The sequence below is a fragment of the Arachis ipaensis genome, chromosome B6, assembly GCF_059453495.1.
Source record: "Arachis ipaensis isolate K30076 ecotype BB chromosome B6, ASM5945349v1, whole genome shotgun sequence".
Classification (NCBI taxonomy): domain Eukaryota; kingdom Viridiplantae; phylum Streptophyta; class Magnoliopsida; order Fabales; family Fabaceae; genus Arachis; species Arachis ipaensis.
This window is the reverse complement of record NC_142441.1, coordinates 130,555,730-130,572,862: the sequence shown is the minus strand read 5'-3', so window position 1 is coordinate 130,572,862 and position 17,133 is coordinate 130,555,730. Positions and strand designations below refer to the sequence as shown.

The following is a 17,133-nucleotide window of genomic DNA, read 5'->3' as shown; positions in this document are numbered from 1 at the left end:
ACACCCAAAGAAAGTTGAATATACACCCAAAAATCTATCACCCCTGATACTTTATCCCTAAAACCCTAAACCCTAAACACTTAATACCATCCATATGCAAACTGTATTTTATAACATAAAACCCATAAAACGTTGTAAAAAAAAACAAACAGTATTTTATAACATAAAAATAAGGTTCTGAAGTATATATATGTATATATATGTAAAATGTGAAATACAAGAAAATTCAGAAATACACCCAAACAAACAGTACTTTTACATCCATATTCTGTAACTATACACCCAAAGAGTTATCCGCTGCTGCTGGTACCTTGAACTGATAATTCATAACACGTGCTTGATATTGGCTGGAATTTGAATGCACCACTGATGCAGCGTCAAAGAGGTTCAACTGAATATAAGAAACTCACATATTAGCTAAACTATTAATGAGAAAATTAAACTCAATCACCACGTATTTAAAGAACATCACTTTTACCTCGTTTAAAGCCTTCGTTTTCTTCTTCTTTGTGGCATTTGCAATCTGTTTGTCCAACTTTGAACCTAGCCTATTTTTTGGACGTCCTCTTGTTCGAATCCTTGGAGGGCTTTGAAGCTCGTTAACGGATTCCAAGTTGGCGTCTTCGTGAGATAAAGAAGATGTGCCCTTCCTTTTGGCTTTCAATGATTCCATCTCAACCATGACGTTATCGTACGCATGGTGCAGAATTGCAGTCAGCTCCTCAGATTCGGATGCAAATTCGTAAATATTTTGCGAATGAAAAACCAATTGGTCAAACCTCTTGCTTCTTGGCTCCAACAGTGGCTCGTCGTGGCTGCTCTTGATGTGTGTGTGTCGCCTCTTTACCTTCTTGCTCCATCGTTCCAGTATATATCTCGGTGACACTTGGCTTACTCGTTCAAAGCTTAACACGTTTAGTACGTGACGGCACAGTATCCCTCTCGACTCGAATAATAAGCATTGGCATTTTACCTCGGCTGCTACTGAGTCGTAAGTAACCACAAACTTGTTGAATATTGAGCTGGAAACTTGTTCTCCGACTTCGTATACTGAATAGCCTAGAGCGGAATTCGTTAATCTAGTGATGCAATTCGCCTTTCCTCTGAATTGTGCTTGCACTTCCCTAAACTTTTGATGAGTGTACACATCTTGAAACTGAGCTTCAATGGAGGATTTGGTTGCACACGGTATGACCGTATGAAAATCTGCAGCATCTGATTCTCTCTCTACTTGCTCCCTGCTTCCGAGGCAATTATCGTATTGTTTGACAAATTGAATAAGAGAGCTGTTCCGGGTAATAAACTTGTTAAAAAATGAATAAATGCTCTCGCTCCTTTGTGTCCTTCTCATCCCTGCCCAGAATGGTGATCCAGATAAATTGGAACCCATATATGACGGTCTTCATAGAGATCTGCAGAATACACCCAAACATACACTATGAATACACCCGAAAAAACATGCAATTTACACCTCTGCTGCATATTTTAAACAAACATTACCTGAAAGCCACTTGTTGTCCACAAGACCAAAATTCAGCAGAAAATCATTCCAATTCCTATCAAATGAGTCTTTGCTATGAGAGTTCCAAACAACTTGGCTCATTTATTGTTTGATTTCTCATGTCCCTTGTACCCGTTTAATTTGCTTGGAATCTTCTTCATGATGTACCAAATACACCAACGGTGAATTGTTGTTGGCATACAGGCCTCTAAAGCCCTTTTCATTGATGCGCATTGATCGGTGAGAAACCCTTTCGGAGCATTTCCTCCCATGCAACGAAGCCAACATTCAAATAACCATTTGAATGATTCAATTTCTTCATTTTTCATCAAAGAGCATCCGAGAAGTGTTGACTGACCGTGGTGATTCACCCTGACAAAAGAACCACAAACCAAATTATACCTGAAACAAATTAAAATAGTGCAGAATGGAAAATCATTAAATACACCTAACAAATGCTTTCTATACACCCAAAAACACCCAATATACACCTCTGCCGCGGATTCATAAAAATACATTAATTAGCATCATAAACAGGGACAGTTTGTTACCTGTTTGTATTGTAGGTGGTGTCAAATGAAATAACATCTTCGAAATACTCAAGGGCAGCTCTACTTCTTGCATTGGCCCAAAAAGCCAGCTTAATCGATTGATCCTCCTCGAGTTCAAGCTCAAAAAAGAAATTCTGATTCTTCTCTTTCATTCTTAACAAATATTTCCCGAATTCCTTTGCATCTTCTTGTTCGGAAACATTCCGCACTTCTCTCGTAATGTAATTCCTGACATCCTTTTCGATAAAATTTAACTCACGGTGACCCCAAGCCCGCAACAAATGATTGGTAGGTTTTGCTTGGTCTAATACCGGCCTCCTCGTTATTCTCTATTGTACGACGAATGGACATGCTTAGTTCCCTGTGCTGTTTGAGCATCTCTGCTTTACTTGGACAGCAAGGGTGTGAATGATCCAGCACAACCTTTGAAATGATCCAAGCACCAACATCCTTCAATGTGTGTATATAAATTCTTGCAGGACAGTTTAAACCGGCTGTCGGATTGGTCTTCTCGGTCGGAGATATTTTAAATTTCTATTTTCTCTCCCTGCTACATGTAATCAATTGATTCTTAATCTCGTTTCCCTTCCTATTTGTGCTCTGAACTCTTGTAGAAAAACCTGCAGCATTGGCGTAGTTTCTGTAAAATTTTCCAAACTCTTCAAGGGTGGTAAAGGTCATTCCAACCTTCGGAACAAACTGGTCATCAACAACAGAGAGAGGCTGCAGAATACACCATGTCAAAAACTAAAAATACACCAAATCATTGATGATATAATACACCCGAACCGCAACAACTCAACTAAAATAACAAAAAAAAACCATAAACTGTAAATACACAGGCTGCAGAATACACCATGTAACAACCACCCTTCTAGAAACAAAATTAAATTTGAAATTTGAAAATCAGTTAGGAGATAGGCTTTAAATTTATGGATAGAAAATCTAGTAACCACCCTCGGTTTGAAATTAAAATTATCCCAACCACCCTATCCCCAAATGTATATAAATAGGGGTGCACCTATAGGTAGAAAATCACTTCTCTCAAATACCAAAACCTCTCCCTTTTCTCTCTACAAAATATATTCTGTGTGCAAATACAAGAGGCAAGCTCAAAGAAGCGTTAGAAAAAAAAGAGAGTAGGGAATTATGTTTTTTTTTAATGCTTGGCATGTGTTATGTTCCATTTTTATTTTCTTCCATTCACCAATGTTATCATAGCATTAATTATTTTTCGCTCATCCTTTATCCATGTTGATCATGTCTGTCCATCATGTTATTCATGTCTTCTTAAATCATTAGTACATGTCTCCTTATGATGTTCATTCAATTATTTACTATACCCATTTTTGTGCTCTTTCATATGATTATATTGTTAATATTCCCTTAGGGTCGAGAGCACATGCCTTCTTATAATGCTTATTCAGCTATTTAATATACATCATTTTATTATGTGCTCTCTTATATTATTATATTAATAATATTCCCTTAGGGTCGAGAGTACATGCCTTCTTATAATGCTTATTCAGCTATTTAATATACGCCATTTTATTATGTGCTCTCTTATATTATTATATTATTAATATTTCCTTAGGGCCGAGAGTACATGCCTTCTTATAAGGTCTTGTTCAACATACCATATTCTATTATATCCATATATGTGATCTCTTATATCATTATGTTATTATTACTCCTTTAAAATCAAGAGTACATGCTTTTTCAATATTTTATTCAAATATTTAATATATCCTATTCTATTATGTGCATCTATGTGACCTCTTATATCATTATGTTATTAATACTCCTTTAAAGTCAAGAGTACATGCTTTCTCAATATGTTATTCAAATATTTAATATACCATATTCTTATTATGTATATGATCGTTTGCACCATTATATTATTCCCTTAGGATCGAGAATACATAACTTCTTTAATATTTTGTGCAATTATTTAAAATGCCCTATTTCCTGTACTTTGATATGACATCTTTCAATCCATGCTATTATACTACCAAGATCTTTTAATTAGAAAATTCATACATATGCCAGAGTCTCATGTTTTTCATATATCCCTTTATTATCATAATTGTCCCTTTTCTTGCATGATCTCTTCTTATATGATTTTCCTCTCGTGTATGGTTAAATAAAACCTAATTGTAAATTAAACTGAGGGAATGATCCTTCGGTAAGGGAAGGTGACCCCCAAAGACAAGATATTGATATGATCCTTCGGTAAGAGAAGGTGATCGATCGAGATGAACCTTCGGTAAGGGAAGGTGATCGCCAAAACGTTTGGGATAAGAACCTTCGGTAAGGGAAGGGGACTCCCACCTTTTATACCGGTTTGAGCTCATTACCTTCCATAAAAGTTATAAGTTAAGAAAGGAGAAAGCATGAATGAAAAGTTTGATTATTTTTTTTTAAGATATATTTATGACTATGTTGATGTTACTTAAGATGTTATCCTTCTATTCTCTTTCTATGTTCTTTCCTTTTTACCTATATGTTTTATGCTTTACAAGAGGTTCATATTACATGCCATATCATACGACTTTCTTTTAAAATCCCGCACGTGGGCTGGAGATAGATATGGAGGTGTTGCATAGCACTCCTACTGAGACGTTAGGTTCTCATCCCTTTTTTTTTTTCCCATACTGTCTCCAGAGGAACATGGCACAGCGGATAGAGACGACGCAGTGCCCCCGAAGATAACTACTTCTGAGTATGACCCCTCGAAGCACGCGTGGGTAGTTACGACCACTACTACCGTGCTCCAAACTATCTACTTAGGTCGAGAGTTCGTGGAAGGAGAATCCCAGCTGCCTATCGAGTCCTAGTTCATCCCACACAACGGAACCAGATCTTCGCTGCGCAAAAAGGTTTTGGAGGAAAACCACTAATACCTCGATATGTGAATAACTGAAGGATCCTGACCAAGGATAGGATAGGACACAAGTATGGGAGCCTCTCCAACGAAATTAGTTAGGACGTATTTGTTTCCTTTCTTTGTTTAATTACCTCTAAGCATTTTATTTTGAACCGTACTCATGGATAAGTTTATTATTTCATATTTATCATCGTTTTAGTACTACTTGTTTTCCTTTTCACACGTACTTCCTCCCTTCCTTGCGTAACGATTAAGTTCAGTCTCTTTCTCTATCGAGTGTGCCACCTTATTTAAAGACCCTCAAAGATATGATATAACTTAGGGTGTTAAAATTAATGGTATCAGAGCAAAGTCGATCCTAGGGATTCTGTCTCAGGAGGTATGGCTAATAAAACTTTTTCCTATGGTTATCCATAAACAGGGGACCTATGGCAAGCCGTGGACGCCCACGTGGCTCGAGCTCGAGCTCCTCAAACCTAGCAAAGCACATGAAGGAGATGGCCAAGGCAATGAAGGAGCAGGCCCAAGCCACCACTCTGATGGCCCAACAACTGTCCACTGGGGACAAGGATCCCAATATTCCCAGGCTGAAGGTGGGACAGACCCGTACAACTTTTGCTGACTTTAAGAAGATTGGTCCGCCTGAATTCCGTGGAGCCCTCGACCCTGATATGGCAGAAGAATGGCTGACTGAAATGGAAAAGGTATTTACAATTTTCCGTGCACTGAGGAGCAGCAAGTGAGCTACGCTACCTTCATGCTCAAAGCTGATACCGAGTTCTGGTGGGATGGAGCAAGACGGTTGTTGGAGGATGCGGGAACAGGTATCAGTTGGGCCACCTTCAAAGAAGCTTTCTACAAGAAGTACTTTCCCCTTTCTGTTTGAGAGTCCAAGGAGATGGAGTTTCTTCAGCTGAGGCAAGATAGGATTAGTATTGTAGAGTACATAGAAAAGTTCGAGAGACTCTGCAAATTTTTCGCCATGTATAAGGCTAATCTAGATGAAAAGTGGAAGTGTATGAAGTATCAAGGAGGGCTCAGGGCAGAAGTCCTAACCGCTATAGCCCCACTGGAAATCCGGGAGTTCTCCTCCCTCGTTAGCAAGTGCCAGGTGATCGAAGAATGCACCAAAAAACTAGCGTCGGAAAGAAGCGAGGCTTTCAAGAAAAGGCAACTGAATCAAGAATCATCTCAGCAGCCGCTGCAGAAGAAGGCCTTTCTTGAAAAACCTACAGGAAGGCAACCTCAACAGGGCACGGATCGCCAGGAACCTCCCACTGATGCCTCACCAAAGACCACCTAACTCAAGGAGTGTGCTTCATGTGGGAAGCAACATAGGGGTAGGTGCCTTGCCGGACAAAATGTCTGCTTTCGGTGTTTTCAGCCGGGGCATATCGCCAGGGAATGCCCAGCAGTTCTCCCACCCCCTGCCAATCCACCACAGCGTCAAGGGCGAGTCTTTGCCCTCAGCAGCGAGGAAGTCCACGAGTCAGAAGATCGAATCGAGTGTAAATGCACAATTAATGGAATCCTTTAACCATCCTAGATGATACTGGTGCTTCTCTTTCGTTCATATCTCTCTCCGCTACTAGTAAGATTAGCTAACCCATGTCCAAATCACTATGCATCCTACTAATGACCTTTATCGACCAAATTAGGATGTAGAATTTGGGGACAAATTCTTTTTTTTATGGGGGTGATAATGTAACAACCACCCTTCTAGAAACAAAATTAAATTTGAAATTTGAAAATCAGTTAGGAGATAGGCTTAGAATTTTAAATTTATGGATAGGAATCTAGTAACCACCCTCGATTTGAAATTAAAATTATCCCAACCACCCTATCCCCAAATGTATATAAATAGGGGTGCACGTATAGGTAGAAAACCACTTCTCTCAAATACCAAAACCTCTCCCTTTTCTCTCTACAAAATATATTCTGTGTGCAAATACAAGAGGCAAGCTTAAAGAAGCGTTAGAAAAAAAAAAGAGTAGGGAATTATGTTTTTTTTAATGCTTGGCATATGTTATGTTCCATTTTTATTTTCTTCCATTCACTAATGTTATCATAGCATTAATTATTTTTCGCTCATCCTTTATCCATGTTGATCATGTCTGTCCATCATGTTATTCATGTCTTCTTAAATCATTAGTACATGTCTCCTTATGATGTTCATTCAATTATTTACTATACCCATTTTTGTGCTCTTTCATATGATTATATTGTTAATATTCCCTTAGGGTCGAGAGCACATGCCTTCTTATAATGCTTATTCAGCTATTTAATATACATCATTTTATTATGTGCTCTCTTATATTATTATATTAATAATATTCCCTTAGGGTCGAGAGTACATGCCTTCTTATAATGCTTATTCAGCTATTTAATATACGCCATTTTATTATATGCACTCTTATATTATTATATTATTAATATTCCCTTAGGGCCGAGAGTACATGCCTTCTTATAATATCTTGTTCAACATACCATATTCTATTATATCCATATATGTGATCTCTTATATCATTATGTTATTATTACTCCTTTAAAATCAAGAGTACATGCTTTTTCAATATTTTATTCAAATATTTAATATATCCTATTCTATTATGTGCATCTATGTGACCTTTTATATCATTATGTTATTAATACTCCTTTAAAGTCAAGAGTACATGCTTTCTCAATATGTTATTCAAATATTTAATATACCATATTCTTATTATGTATATGATCGTTTGCACCATTATATTATTCCCTTAGGATCGAGCATACATAACTTCTTTAATATTTTGTGCAATTATTTAAAATGCCCTATTTCCTGTACTTTGATATGACATCTTTCAATCCATGCTATTATACTACCAAGATCTTTTAATTAGAAAATTCATACATATGCCAGAGTCTCATGTTTTTCATATATCCCTTTATCATCATAATTGTCCCTTTTCTTGCATGATCTCTTCTTATATGATTTTCCTCTCGTGTATGGTTAAACAAAACCTAATTGTAAATTAAACTGAGGGAATGATCCTTCGGTAAGGGAAGGTGACCCTCAAAGACAAGATATCGATATGATCCTTCGGTAAGGGAAGGTGATCGATCGAGATGAACCTTCGGTAAGGGAAGGTGATCGCCAAAATGTTTGGGATAAGAACCTTCGGTAAGGGAAGGAGACTCCCACCTTTTATACCGGTTTGAGCTCAATACCTTCCATAAAAGTTATAAGTTAAGAAAGGAGAAAGCATGAATGAAAAGTTTGATTATGTTTTTTTTTAGATATATTTATGACTATGTTGATGTTACTTAAGATGTTATCCTTCTATTCTCTTTCTATGTTCTTTCCTTTTTACCTATATGTTTTACGCTTTACAAGAGGTTCATATTACATGCCATATCGTATGACTTTCTTTTAAAATTCCGCACGTGGGCTGGAGATAGATATGGAGGTGTTGCATAGCACTCCTACTGAGACGTTAGGTTCTCATCCTTTTTTCTTTTCCCATACTATCTCCAGAGGAACATGGCACAGCGGATAGAGACGATGCAGTGCCCCCGAAGGTAACTACTTCTGAGTATGACCCCTCGAAGCACGCGTGGATAGTTACGACCACTACTACCGTGCTCCAAACTATCTACTTAGGTCGAGAGTTCATGGAAGGAGAATCCCAGCTGCCTATCGAGTCCTAGTTCATCCCACACAACGGAACCAGATCTTCATTGCGCGAAAAGGTTTTGGAGAAAAACCACTGATACCTCGATATGTGAATAACTGAAGGGTCCTGACCAAGGATAGGATAGGACACAAGTATGGGAGCCTCTCCAATGAAATTAGTTAGGAGGTATTAGTTTCCTTTCTTTGTTTAATTACTTCTAAGCATTTTATTTTGAACCGTACTCATGGATAAGTTTATTATTTCATATTTATCATCGTTTTAGTACTACTTGTTTTCCTTTTCACACGTACTTCCTCCCTTCCTTGCGTAACGATTAAGTTCAGTCTCTTTCTCTATCGAGTGTACCACCTTATTTAAAGACCCTCAAAGATAGGATATAACTTAGGGTATTACACACCATGTCAAAAACTAAAAACACACCCAATCATGTCTGATATAATACACCCGAACGACAACAACTCAGCTAACATAACAAAAAAAGCCATAAAATGTAAATATACCCACACTTCTCGCAAAAATACACCCAAAAAAGTTCTGATCTACACCCGAGCGTCTGCTATAAATTCCAGATAATTAACCAAAACTAATACATTACATTCAATCCACATATTCATGTTAACGTGTTAGTTTCACAGTCAATGTTCACGAATTATTCAGCCACACAATGCTATTCAAATGACTGCAACAAAATTCAGAGTAATCGTATGTAAATCAAACCTCAGGAACTTCGTTAGATTCAAATTCATAATCCACTTCGCCCTAATTCAGCTGACAATCTGAGGTTGAATCATCCATAATCTTCAAAACGAGTTCAAACTTTGATTTCAGAAAACAACAAATCAAATAGAAAACGAAGCTGGAGTTGCAGAGAGAGGAACTAACGAAAATGACGAAGAACATACCAGTGAGAAAGGAGGGGAAAAGAACGATCATGAAGAAGGAGGGAAGACGCGCGAGAAGAAGAACGAGCAAATCTGAAAATAAGGAGAACGAAGAAGGAAACAAATCTTTTAAATTTGGTAGTTATATATACGCGAGATCTTATATAGCGCGTGTATTGGACGTATGTGTAGCAGCGCGTTTTTTGGGTTTATTCCTTAATAATGAACTTGTAAAGCATACAAGCCCTAATGGCTTGTATGCAGAACTTTTCTGAATTTTTTAACTATATTTAAAACACTTCCAAATTAATAAATAATAATAAAATCATTTTAAAACACATCTAAAAATATATATATAATATAATTTTTTTGGTAAATTAAATAAATACATCTAAAATAACAAATAACAAATCAAATATTATTTTATAAACACATCGAAAACTATAAAAAATTATTTAAAGATGTATACTATCAAGCATAAAGATAAGAGTTGTTATGTTTATTTAGCTATGATAAGAACAAGGCACAGAAGAGCAGATGGAAGAAGAGTGTGAAACGTTGCAGATCTAAATTTTTATAAGTGTGAAAAGTTTAATGGAGTGAAAATTATTGATATATTTAAGGATTATTTAAAATGTGTTAGGGTTTAAAAAGTTTAAAATTAAATTGTTGAATTTTAGTTTTATTTAAACTGTTTTTTGAATTTGTATTTTAAATTAAAAAATATTAAATCTATTTAAATATGTTTGTTTTAATTCTTTTAAATTAATATAATAAAAAACTGTTTAAAAAATAAATTTAAAAGATACCTCATCGTATTAATTGAGTAGATATGTGCGTCATCGATTTATGTTAATTTTGATTTTTATTGAATTGTTAAATCATGCACTTATGGCTCTACTAAAAAGGTGTTAATTATAACTTCAATTTATTCAATTATTTTAATTAAAATAATGTATCATGCATGTCATGCTAGCATTATTATTCATTAGGTTATAAGCTTTCCTTAATTAGGACATAATCAATATGACCAAGTAAAATTTATAGTTTTATTGTGCTCACAAATTATAATTTTCTTTTTCAAGAATTCAATTAGGAAAAGTATAGGTAACCAACAAGATTTTTGAACAATGTGTAAACAATGTGAATTAATAGAATTAAAAAAATAAATTTAATTAGTAGCATTAAATTATGATGTAGTGTATTTTCATTTGATTGGTGGTTGTTCATGTTGTTTAAAATTTTCATTGTTCCCCTAGTACTCTCCATTGAATTAAGAGAATTATTAGGTTCTAATCGCCAAAAGACTTAAAAAATAAATATTCTAAAACAAGCAAAAAAAAAAAAAACGTAATCTTTCGTAATAAAGAATTTATAGATTAAAATTTAAGAATCATATATCAAAATACGTATAATTAAAAAATTACGTTATGTTTGATATTTTTTTATAGATTATAATTTTTTCTTTCCGTCGAGATATACGAATTAAAATTCATGTTATATTTGATGATTTGTTTTTGGTTTATGATTTTTGTTCATTTCAAAATTTTAAAATTTTGGTAACACATGATAGTTTCAAAAATGATGTTTCAAACAAGAAAGTTGATGTTTTAATATAGTAAAATTGACGATTTCAACTATTATTTAAATGATTAAATATTACTATTTTAATTCGATAAAAAAACAATAATTTTAACTGTTATTTTAAATGATATAAAATTGTTATTTTAATATAGTAAAAACGACTTTTCAATTTTAAATAATAAAAATTGTCATTATAATCTAATAAAAATGCCATTTCATATAATTAAAAAACTGTTATTTTATTCAGTGAAAATTCATTTTATACAACTCAAAATATTATCATTTTATTCGGTAAAAATAATGATTTTTAATTGTCATTTTCAATGAATAAAAAACTGCCGTTTTAAATATGGTAATTGTGGCAATCTTTAAAAAATCAACCCCTTGAGATTGTAATGTTTCTTGAAAGTACTTATTGAAAATAATGAGGGTTAAAATCGTCATAATTACTTAAAAAATCATTGTTTTAATCGAAAATTTTTGTAGTGATTTTATTGTATATTTATGTATAAATACATCTATAATTTTAATTCATTTTATACATATATACATTTCATAAGAAATATGTATTTTTCACTTTTTCATTTATATTTTTTATAAAATATATATTAAAAATAAATTAAATTATATATATTTATACATAAATATATAATGACTATTTTTATTATGCAAATAGATATTTTTTAGTAACAGTGGCGGAGTTTGAAACAAAATTTTGGGGGGTCAAAAATTTAATATAAAAATTTAAGATCAAATTCATCTGATGCAACTCTTTGAATTTTTGAAGGTTGTATCTCACTTTCTTTGTGATTCATTAAAGCAGAAGAACTATTTATAGGTGTTGATATTATAGAAGTTATATGTTCTCCTTCTTGAATATTAGTCTTCCTCTTAAAAAATGTATCAATTCTTTGATTTTTCATTATTATTTTGTATAAAAATTTGAATATATATCTTGTAAAATATGTAAAAAAAATTAGAAGGATAAATATTAAAATTTATAATATTTATTAGTTTTTTTTATCAATTTATACCAATAAAATAATATCAATACTTATTGAATATTCTAATATTTTTTATCATATGAAAAATTAAATTAAATAAACAGTAATATATAAAATAATATTAAATTAAATAAATAAAAAATACCTAATTTTATAATGAGAAACAAAATGGCAAGCATGATAATTTTTATTAAATAACTTTTTTTATTAGATGTGTTGTGATACTAATAAAGACCTACTCTAAAAATTATGTAATAAAAGCATGAGATAGAATTTAAACTTAAGTATCCTAAATTATAATAAAATATTTAAGTCAACTGAACTACTTTTTATTTTTTAAAAGATCACTACTAGCTTTTTATAAAAAATTGGAGGACCATAACCCCATTACCCTACCCTAGTTAAACTCCACCACTTAGTAACGTTGCATATTTATTTTTCTGATACAATGAATGTCTATTTATATGTTTCTTTTATTCGATATATAATTTTAAAAACATTTTCATATTACTTTCTGAATTTCGTAACGCAATGTTGGATTAAAATAGAAAAAAATTATTAATTAAGAATTTTGTTTCTCGCCTATGTTTTCCTGATTAAATTGATTGGTTGTATATATCCATTAAACAAAATTATTAAATGATGAAATATTTTTCTACCGGAACTACTTAGATAAAGATTTTTAAACATTTTTTTAAAGATATTTTTAATAATTAAAATTCAATATATATAACTGATTAAATTGTATTATTTTTGTCAAACTTAAATTAGACAAATTAATTTGGCAAAAAAATCGACGAACTAAATCTTGAATCAGTATAAATTAATATTTTTTATAAAAAATGACTACAATACTCTTATTATAGAAAATGACAAAATATTCTTATATATATAAATATATATATATTGAGAATCCCAAATCCTAACTCTTCTCTTCTCTCTGTGTCGTTATAGGTTTAAGATTCAAAATATATATAAAATAGGGGTATTGTAGTCATTTTTTATAAAAAAATATTAATTTAGATCGGTTTAAAATTTGGTTCATCAATTTTTTGACCAAATCGATTTATCCAATCTAATTATGACAGAAATAATACGATTTAATCGATTACATATGTTAAATTTTAATTGTTAAAAAACATCTTTAAAAAAAGACGTTTTAAACGTCTTTATTTAAATGACTCCCTTTTTCTACATATATATGTCGTAATTAATTCCTTTTAATTTATATATAAAATCTAGTAGCTGAGAGCTGATTAGAATACTCGGCCCTGTATAGAAGTGCCATGTACGTAAAAAATTAAGTATACCCGACACAACGTAACCCTATTTAAAAAAAAACAATAATACTCTACATTTAAGTGATTTTACTAATTAAATCTAACCAATTAATTTAGACTTATGAGCCGCATAATTTATAACAGACTTTTGACGTAAATCTTTTTACAAGAGTTTCCAAATTTATAGAATGCACATTTTTCGATTCATTTGTTATTACACAATGATATTGTTATAATAATATTTCGGTTCATTCTTCATCAATTTTAAATTGAATGGAATGGTATGAAATCTAATGCAATTGAATAAAGTGATAATGAATAATTTCATCCTTCTTTGCCAAAATCAGTATTGTTTATGAATTTGAATTTGGATAGAATGCAAGAGTTTCTGAATTTATAGAATGCACAATTTTTGATTCATTATTTGTTGTTACACAATGGTGTTGTTATGATAATATTTTGATTCATTCTTCAACAATTTTAAATTGAATGGTGTGGAATCTAATGCAATTGAATAAAGTGATAATGAATAATTTCATTATTCTTTGCTAAAATCATTGTTGTTTATGAATTTGAATTTGGATAGAATGCAATGGTTTCTGAATTTATAGAATGCACAATTTTTGGTTCATTTGTTATTGCACAATGGTGTTGTTATGATAGTATTTGGTTCATTTTGCAGTCCAGGTGTATTGTCGATGAACAATTTGTCCCAAAGGTTGGGATGACTTTCAAGACACTTAAAGAAGCTAGAAAGTTCTAAAAAAATTATTCCAAACTTGCTGGTTTTTTACGAAAATAAGGAACACCACTCGGAAGGGAGATGAAATTAAGAATCAAGTAATTAAACGTAGTAGAGAGGAGAAATGAAAATCCAAGATATTTTCAACTCTAAAGACAACCCCCTTAGTAGGAATAAACTGCCCAACCAGAATGTATGTACATATATTGAAGGATGTTGGTCTTTAGATCATTTTTGAAGTTGTTTTGAGTCATTCACATCCTTACTATCCAGATCGAGCAGAGCTGCTTAAACAACACAGGGAGCTAAGCATATTTGTGTGTGCGTACCATTGAAAATAATGAGGAAGTCAGAATCAGATCGAATAAAACATATCTGTCGTTTGTAGCAGCAATGAGTGGTTATCGTGAACTAAGTTTTATTGAAAAAGAAGTGAGGAATTACATTATAAGAGAAGTACGAAATGTTTTTGAAGATGATGCCAAAGAATTTGGGACATACTTATTAAGAATGAAAGAGAAGAATCAAAATTTCTTTTTTTTAGTTTAATCTTAAAGTTGATCAATCTATCAAAATTGCATTTTGGGCTGATGCAAGAAGCAGGGTTGCGTATGAATATTTTGGAGATGTAGTTTCATTTGATACGAATTACAACACAAACAGATAATTTTTGCCAATCTGATTTCAGTTTATTGTGATATACTATTTGGTTCATACGCATAACTAGTTTCAGTTCATAATGTATTTTTCTTTCGGTGTCCATTGCAAGTACAATTTGGTTTTTGGTTCTTTTGTGGCTGTGAATCACCATGGTCAGTCGACACTTCTTGGATATGCTTTGATGAAAAATGAGGATATTCAGTCATTCAAATAGTTATTTGAATGTTGTCTTCGTTGCATGGGAGGAAAGATACCAAAAGGGATTATTACTGATCAATGTGCATCCATGCAAATGGCTATTGAAACCTGTATGCCAACAACAATTCACAGGTGGTGTATTTGGCATATTATGAAAAGGATTCCACATAAATTAAATGGCTACAATAGACACGAAGAAATTGAACAAGAGAAGAGTCATGTTATTTGGTACTCGTTTACAACAGATGCATTTGACAAAAATTAGAATAATTTTCTCATGAAGTATAGTGTTGGAGGCAATAAGTGGTTTTCAGGTAACGTAGAATTATTCGAATTAATTGATGTTACTTTCGATGAAAACGGGTATAACTTTCGGTTCATTTTGTATCTGATTTTTTAATTCTGTCCCATTTTGTAGATATATATGAAGATTGTCATTTATGAATTTCAATTTATCTTGATCACAACTATTGGGTTAGGATGAGAAGCACACAAAGAAGCGAGAGCATGCGTGCTTTTTTTAACAATTTTATTACACGCAATAGCTCCTTGATTCAAATTTGTGAAGCAATATAATAATTGCCTAAGATGTAGAGTGCAAAGAGAAAGAGAATTTAATGCTGTAGATTTTCATACTATCATACCGTGTGCAACAAAATTATCAATAGAGGCTTAATTTCAGCATGTGTATACTTATGAGAAGTTTAGGAAAGTGTAAGCATAATTTAGAGGAAAGGTGAATTGCATCACAAGATCAACGCAGTCTGCTGTAGGTTTTACGGCATCTGAAGTTGTAGAACAGGTTTCGAACTCAACATTCAACAAGTTTTTTGTTACATACGATGCGATATCATGCAAAGTAAAATGCCAATGCTTATTGTTTGAGTCATGGGATATATTGTGCCATTATTCTTTGAGCGAGTAGATAAAGTGGCACCAAAATATATATTGCAACGCTGGAGTAAGAATGTAAAAAGGAGGCACACACATATCAAGAACATCCAAGACGAGCCTTTATTGGAGCCAAGAAGCAAGAGATTTGATGATTTGGTGTTTCGCTCGCACAATATTTGTGAATTTGTGTCAGAATCTGAGGAGTTGACTGGAATTCTCCACCACGCTTTTGATAATGTCATGGCTAATATGCAAGAATATCAAGCAAAAAGTAAAGGTAAATGTTTGTTATCTCATGAAGATGCTACGTTGAATGATGTTAACGACCTTCAAAGTCCCCCATGTGTTAGAACAAGAGGACGTCCCAAGAATAGACTGGGATCGAATATGGAAAAAAGAATCGCAAATGCATCAAAGAAAAAGAAAAAGGCAGCTCTAAGTGAGGTAATATTGATTTATTTTTTATTAGCCAAAAATGTGTTTGTGCATATTAGTACATTTGCTAATATATTATTTACTTCTTTTACAGTTGAACCTTTTAGATGGTAGATCAATGATTCAGTCAAGATCCATCCTTTATCATGCACATGATATGAATTATCCTAGAGAGGATATGACGCACTATGATAGAAGTTTCGGTGTTTAGTAAAATAAATTTCAGTTCATTTATGTTTTACTCATATAATATTTTTTCCTTTGATGAAAATGAGGGTTAATTTCTGATTTGTGTTATATTTTATTGAATAGTCTCTTTTTGGTTTTTCAAATTAGCTTCTGCAATTGTGTTGTGGTAACAGGTTATATGTTTATTGAATACATTTTGGTTCATTTGTGACTAAATTTCGTTTTATTTGTGTTTTTGCCAATGTTGAGGTTTGATAAATACATTCAATCTATTCATTATAAACCTAGATTCATTCAAATTAATGTAATCTCAATACAGCTCAGACATTTCTAACAAATAAATCAAAAGAAATTTAAGAAAATATCTTCAAATATATATATATATATATATATATATATATATATATATATATATATATTTATAACACCCTACAACACAGAGCCTTATGCTTAAGTCATAAAACAGAGGTGGTGAGGTATTACGACCTCTAAAAATAAAATTTAGTATATGTAGTAGTGTGAAAAATGTTTATAACTAGGAGCCTTTGAAGAAAAAGGGGTAAACAAAATCGTTAAATTGAAAAGTGCAACACTCCGATCGATAACGTAACGAAACAGATAAGGGATAAACTAACACAAGTATAAAAACAAGA

The 17,133-nt window shown here is 32.5% G+C and overlaps 1 protein-coding gene across 1 annotated transcript; it reads right to left on the bottom strand.

The window, feature by feature from the left end:
* Nucleotides 1–274: 274 nt before the first annotated feature.
* Nucleotides 275–1,351, bottom strand: LOC148562743 (protein FAR-RED ELONGATED HYPOCOTYL 3-like). Its single transcript, XM_088489308.1, has 2 exons — nucleotides 479–1,351; nucleotides 275–391 (listed from the first exon to the last, which is right to left on the bottom strand). The coding sequence occupies exons 1-2, from the start codon at nucleotides 1,349–1,351 to the stop codon at nucleotides 275–277; spliced, it is 990 nt and encodes a 329-aa protein (XP_088345434.1).
* Nucleotides 1,352–17,133: the final 15,782 nt, after the last annotated feature.

Coding starts and splice junctions, on each gene's coding strand:
- LOC148562743 (XM_088489308.1), bottom strand. CDS start 1,351: ATGAGAAGGACACAAAGGAGCGAGAGCATTTATTCATTTTTTAACAAG. Junction 392..478: donor AAACGAAGGCTTTAAACGAG/GTAAAAGTGATG, acceptor TCTTATATTCAG/TTGAACCTCTTTGACGCTGC.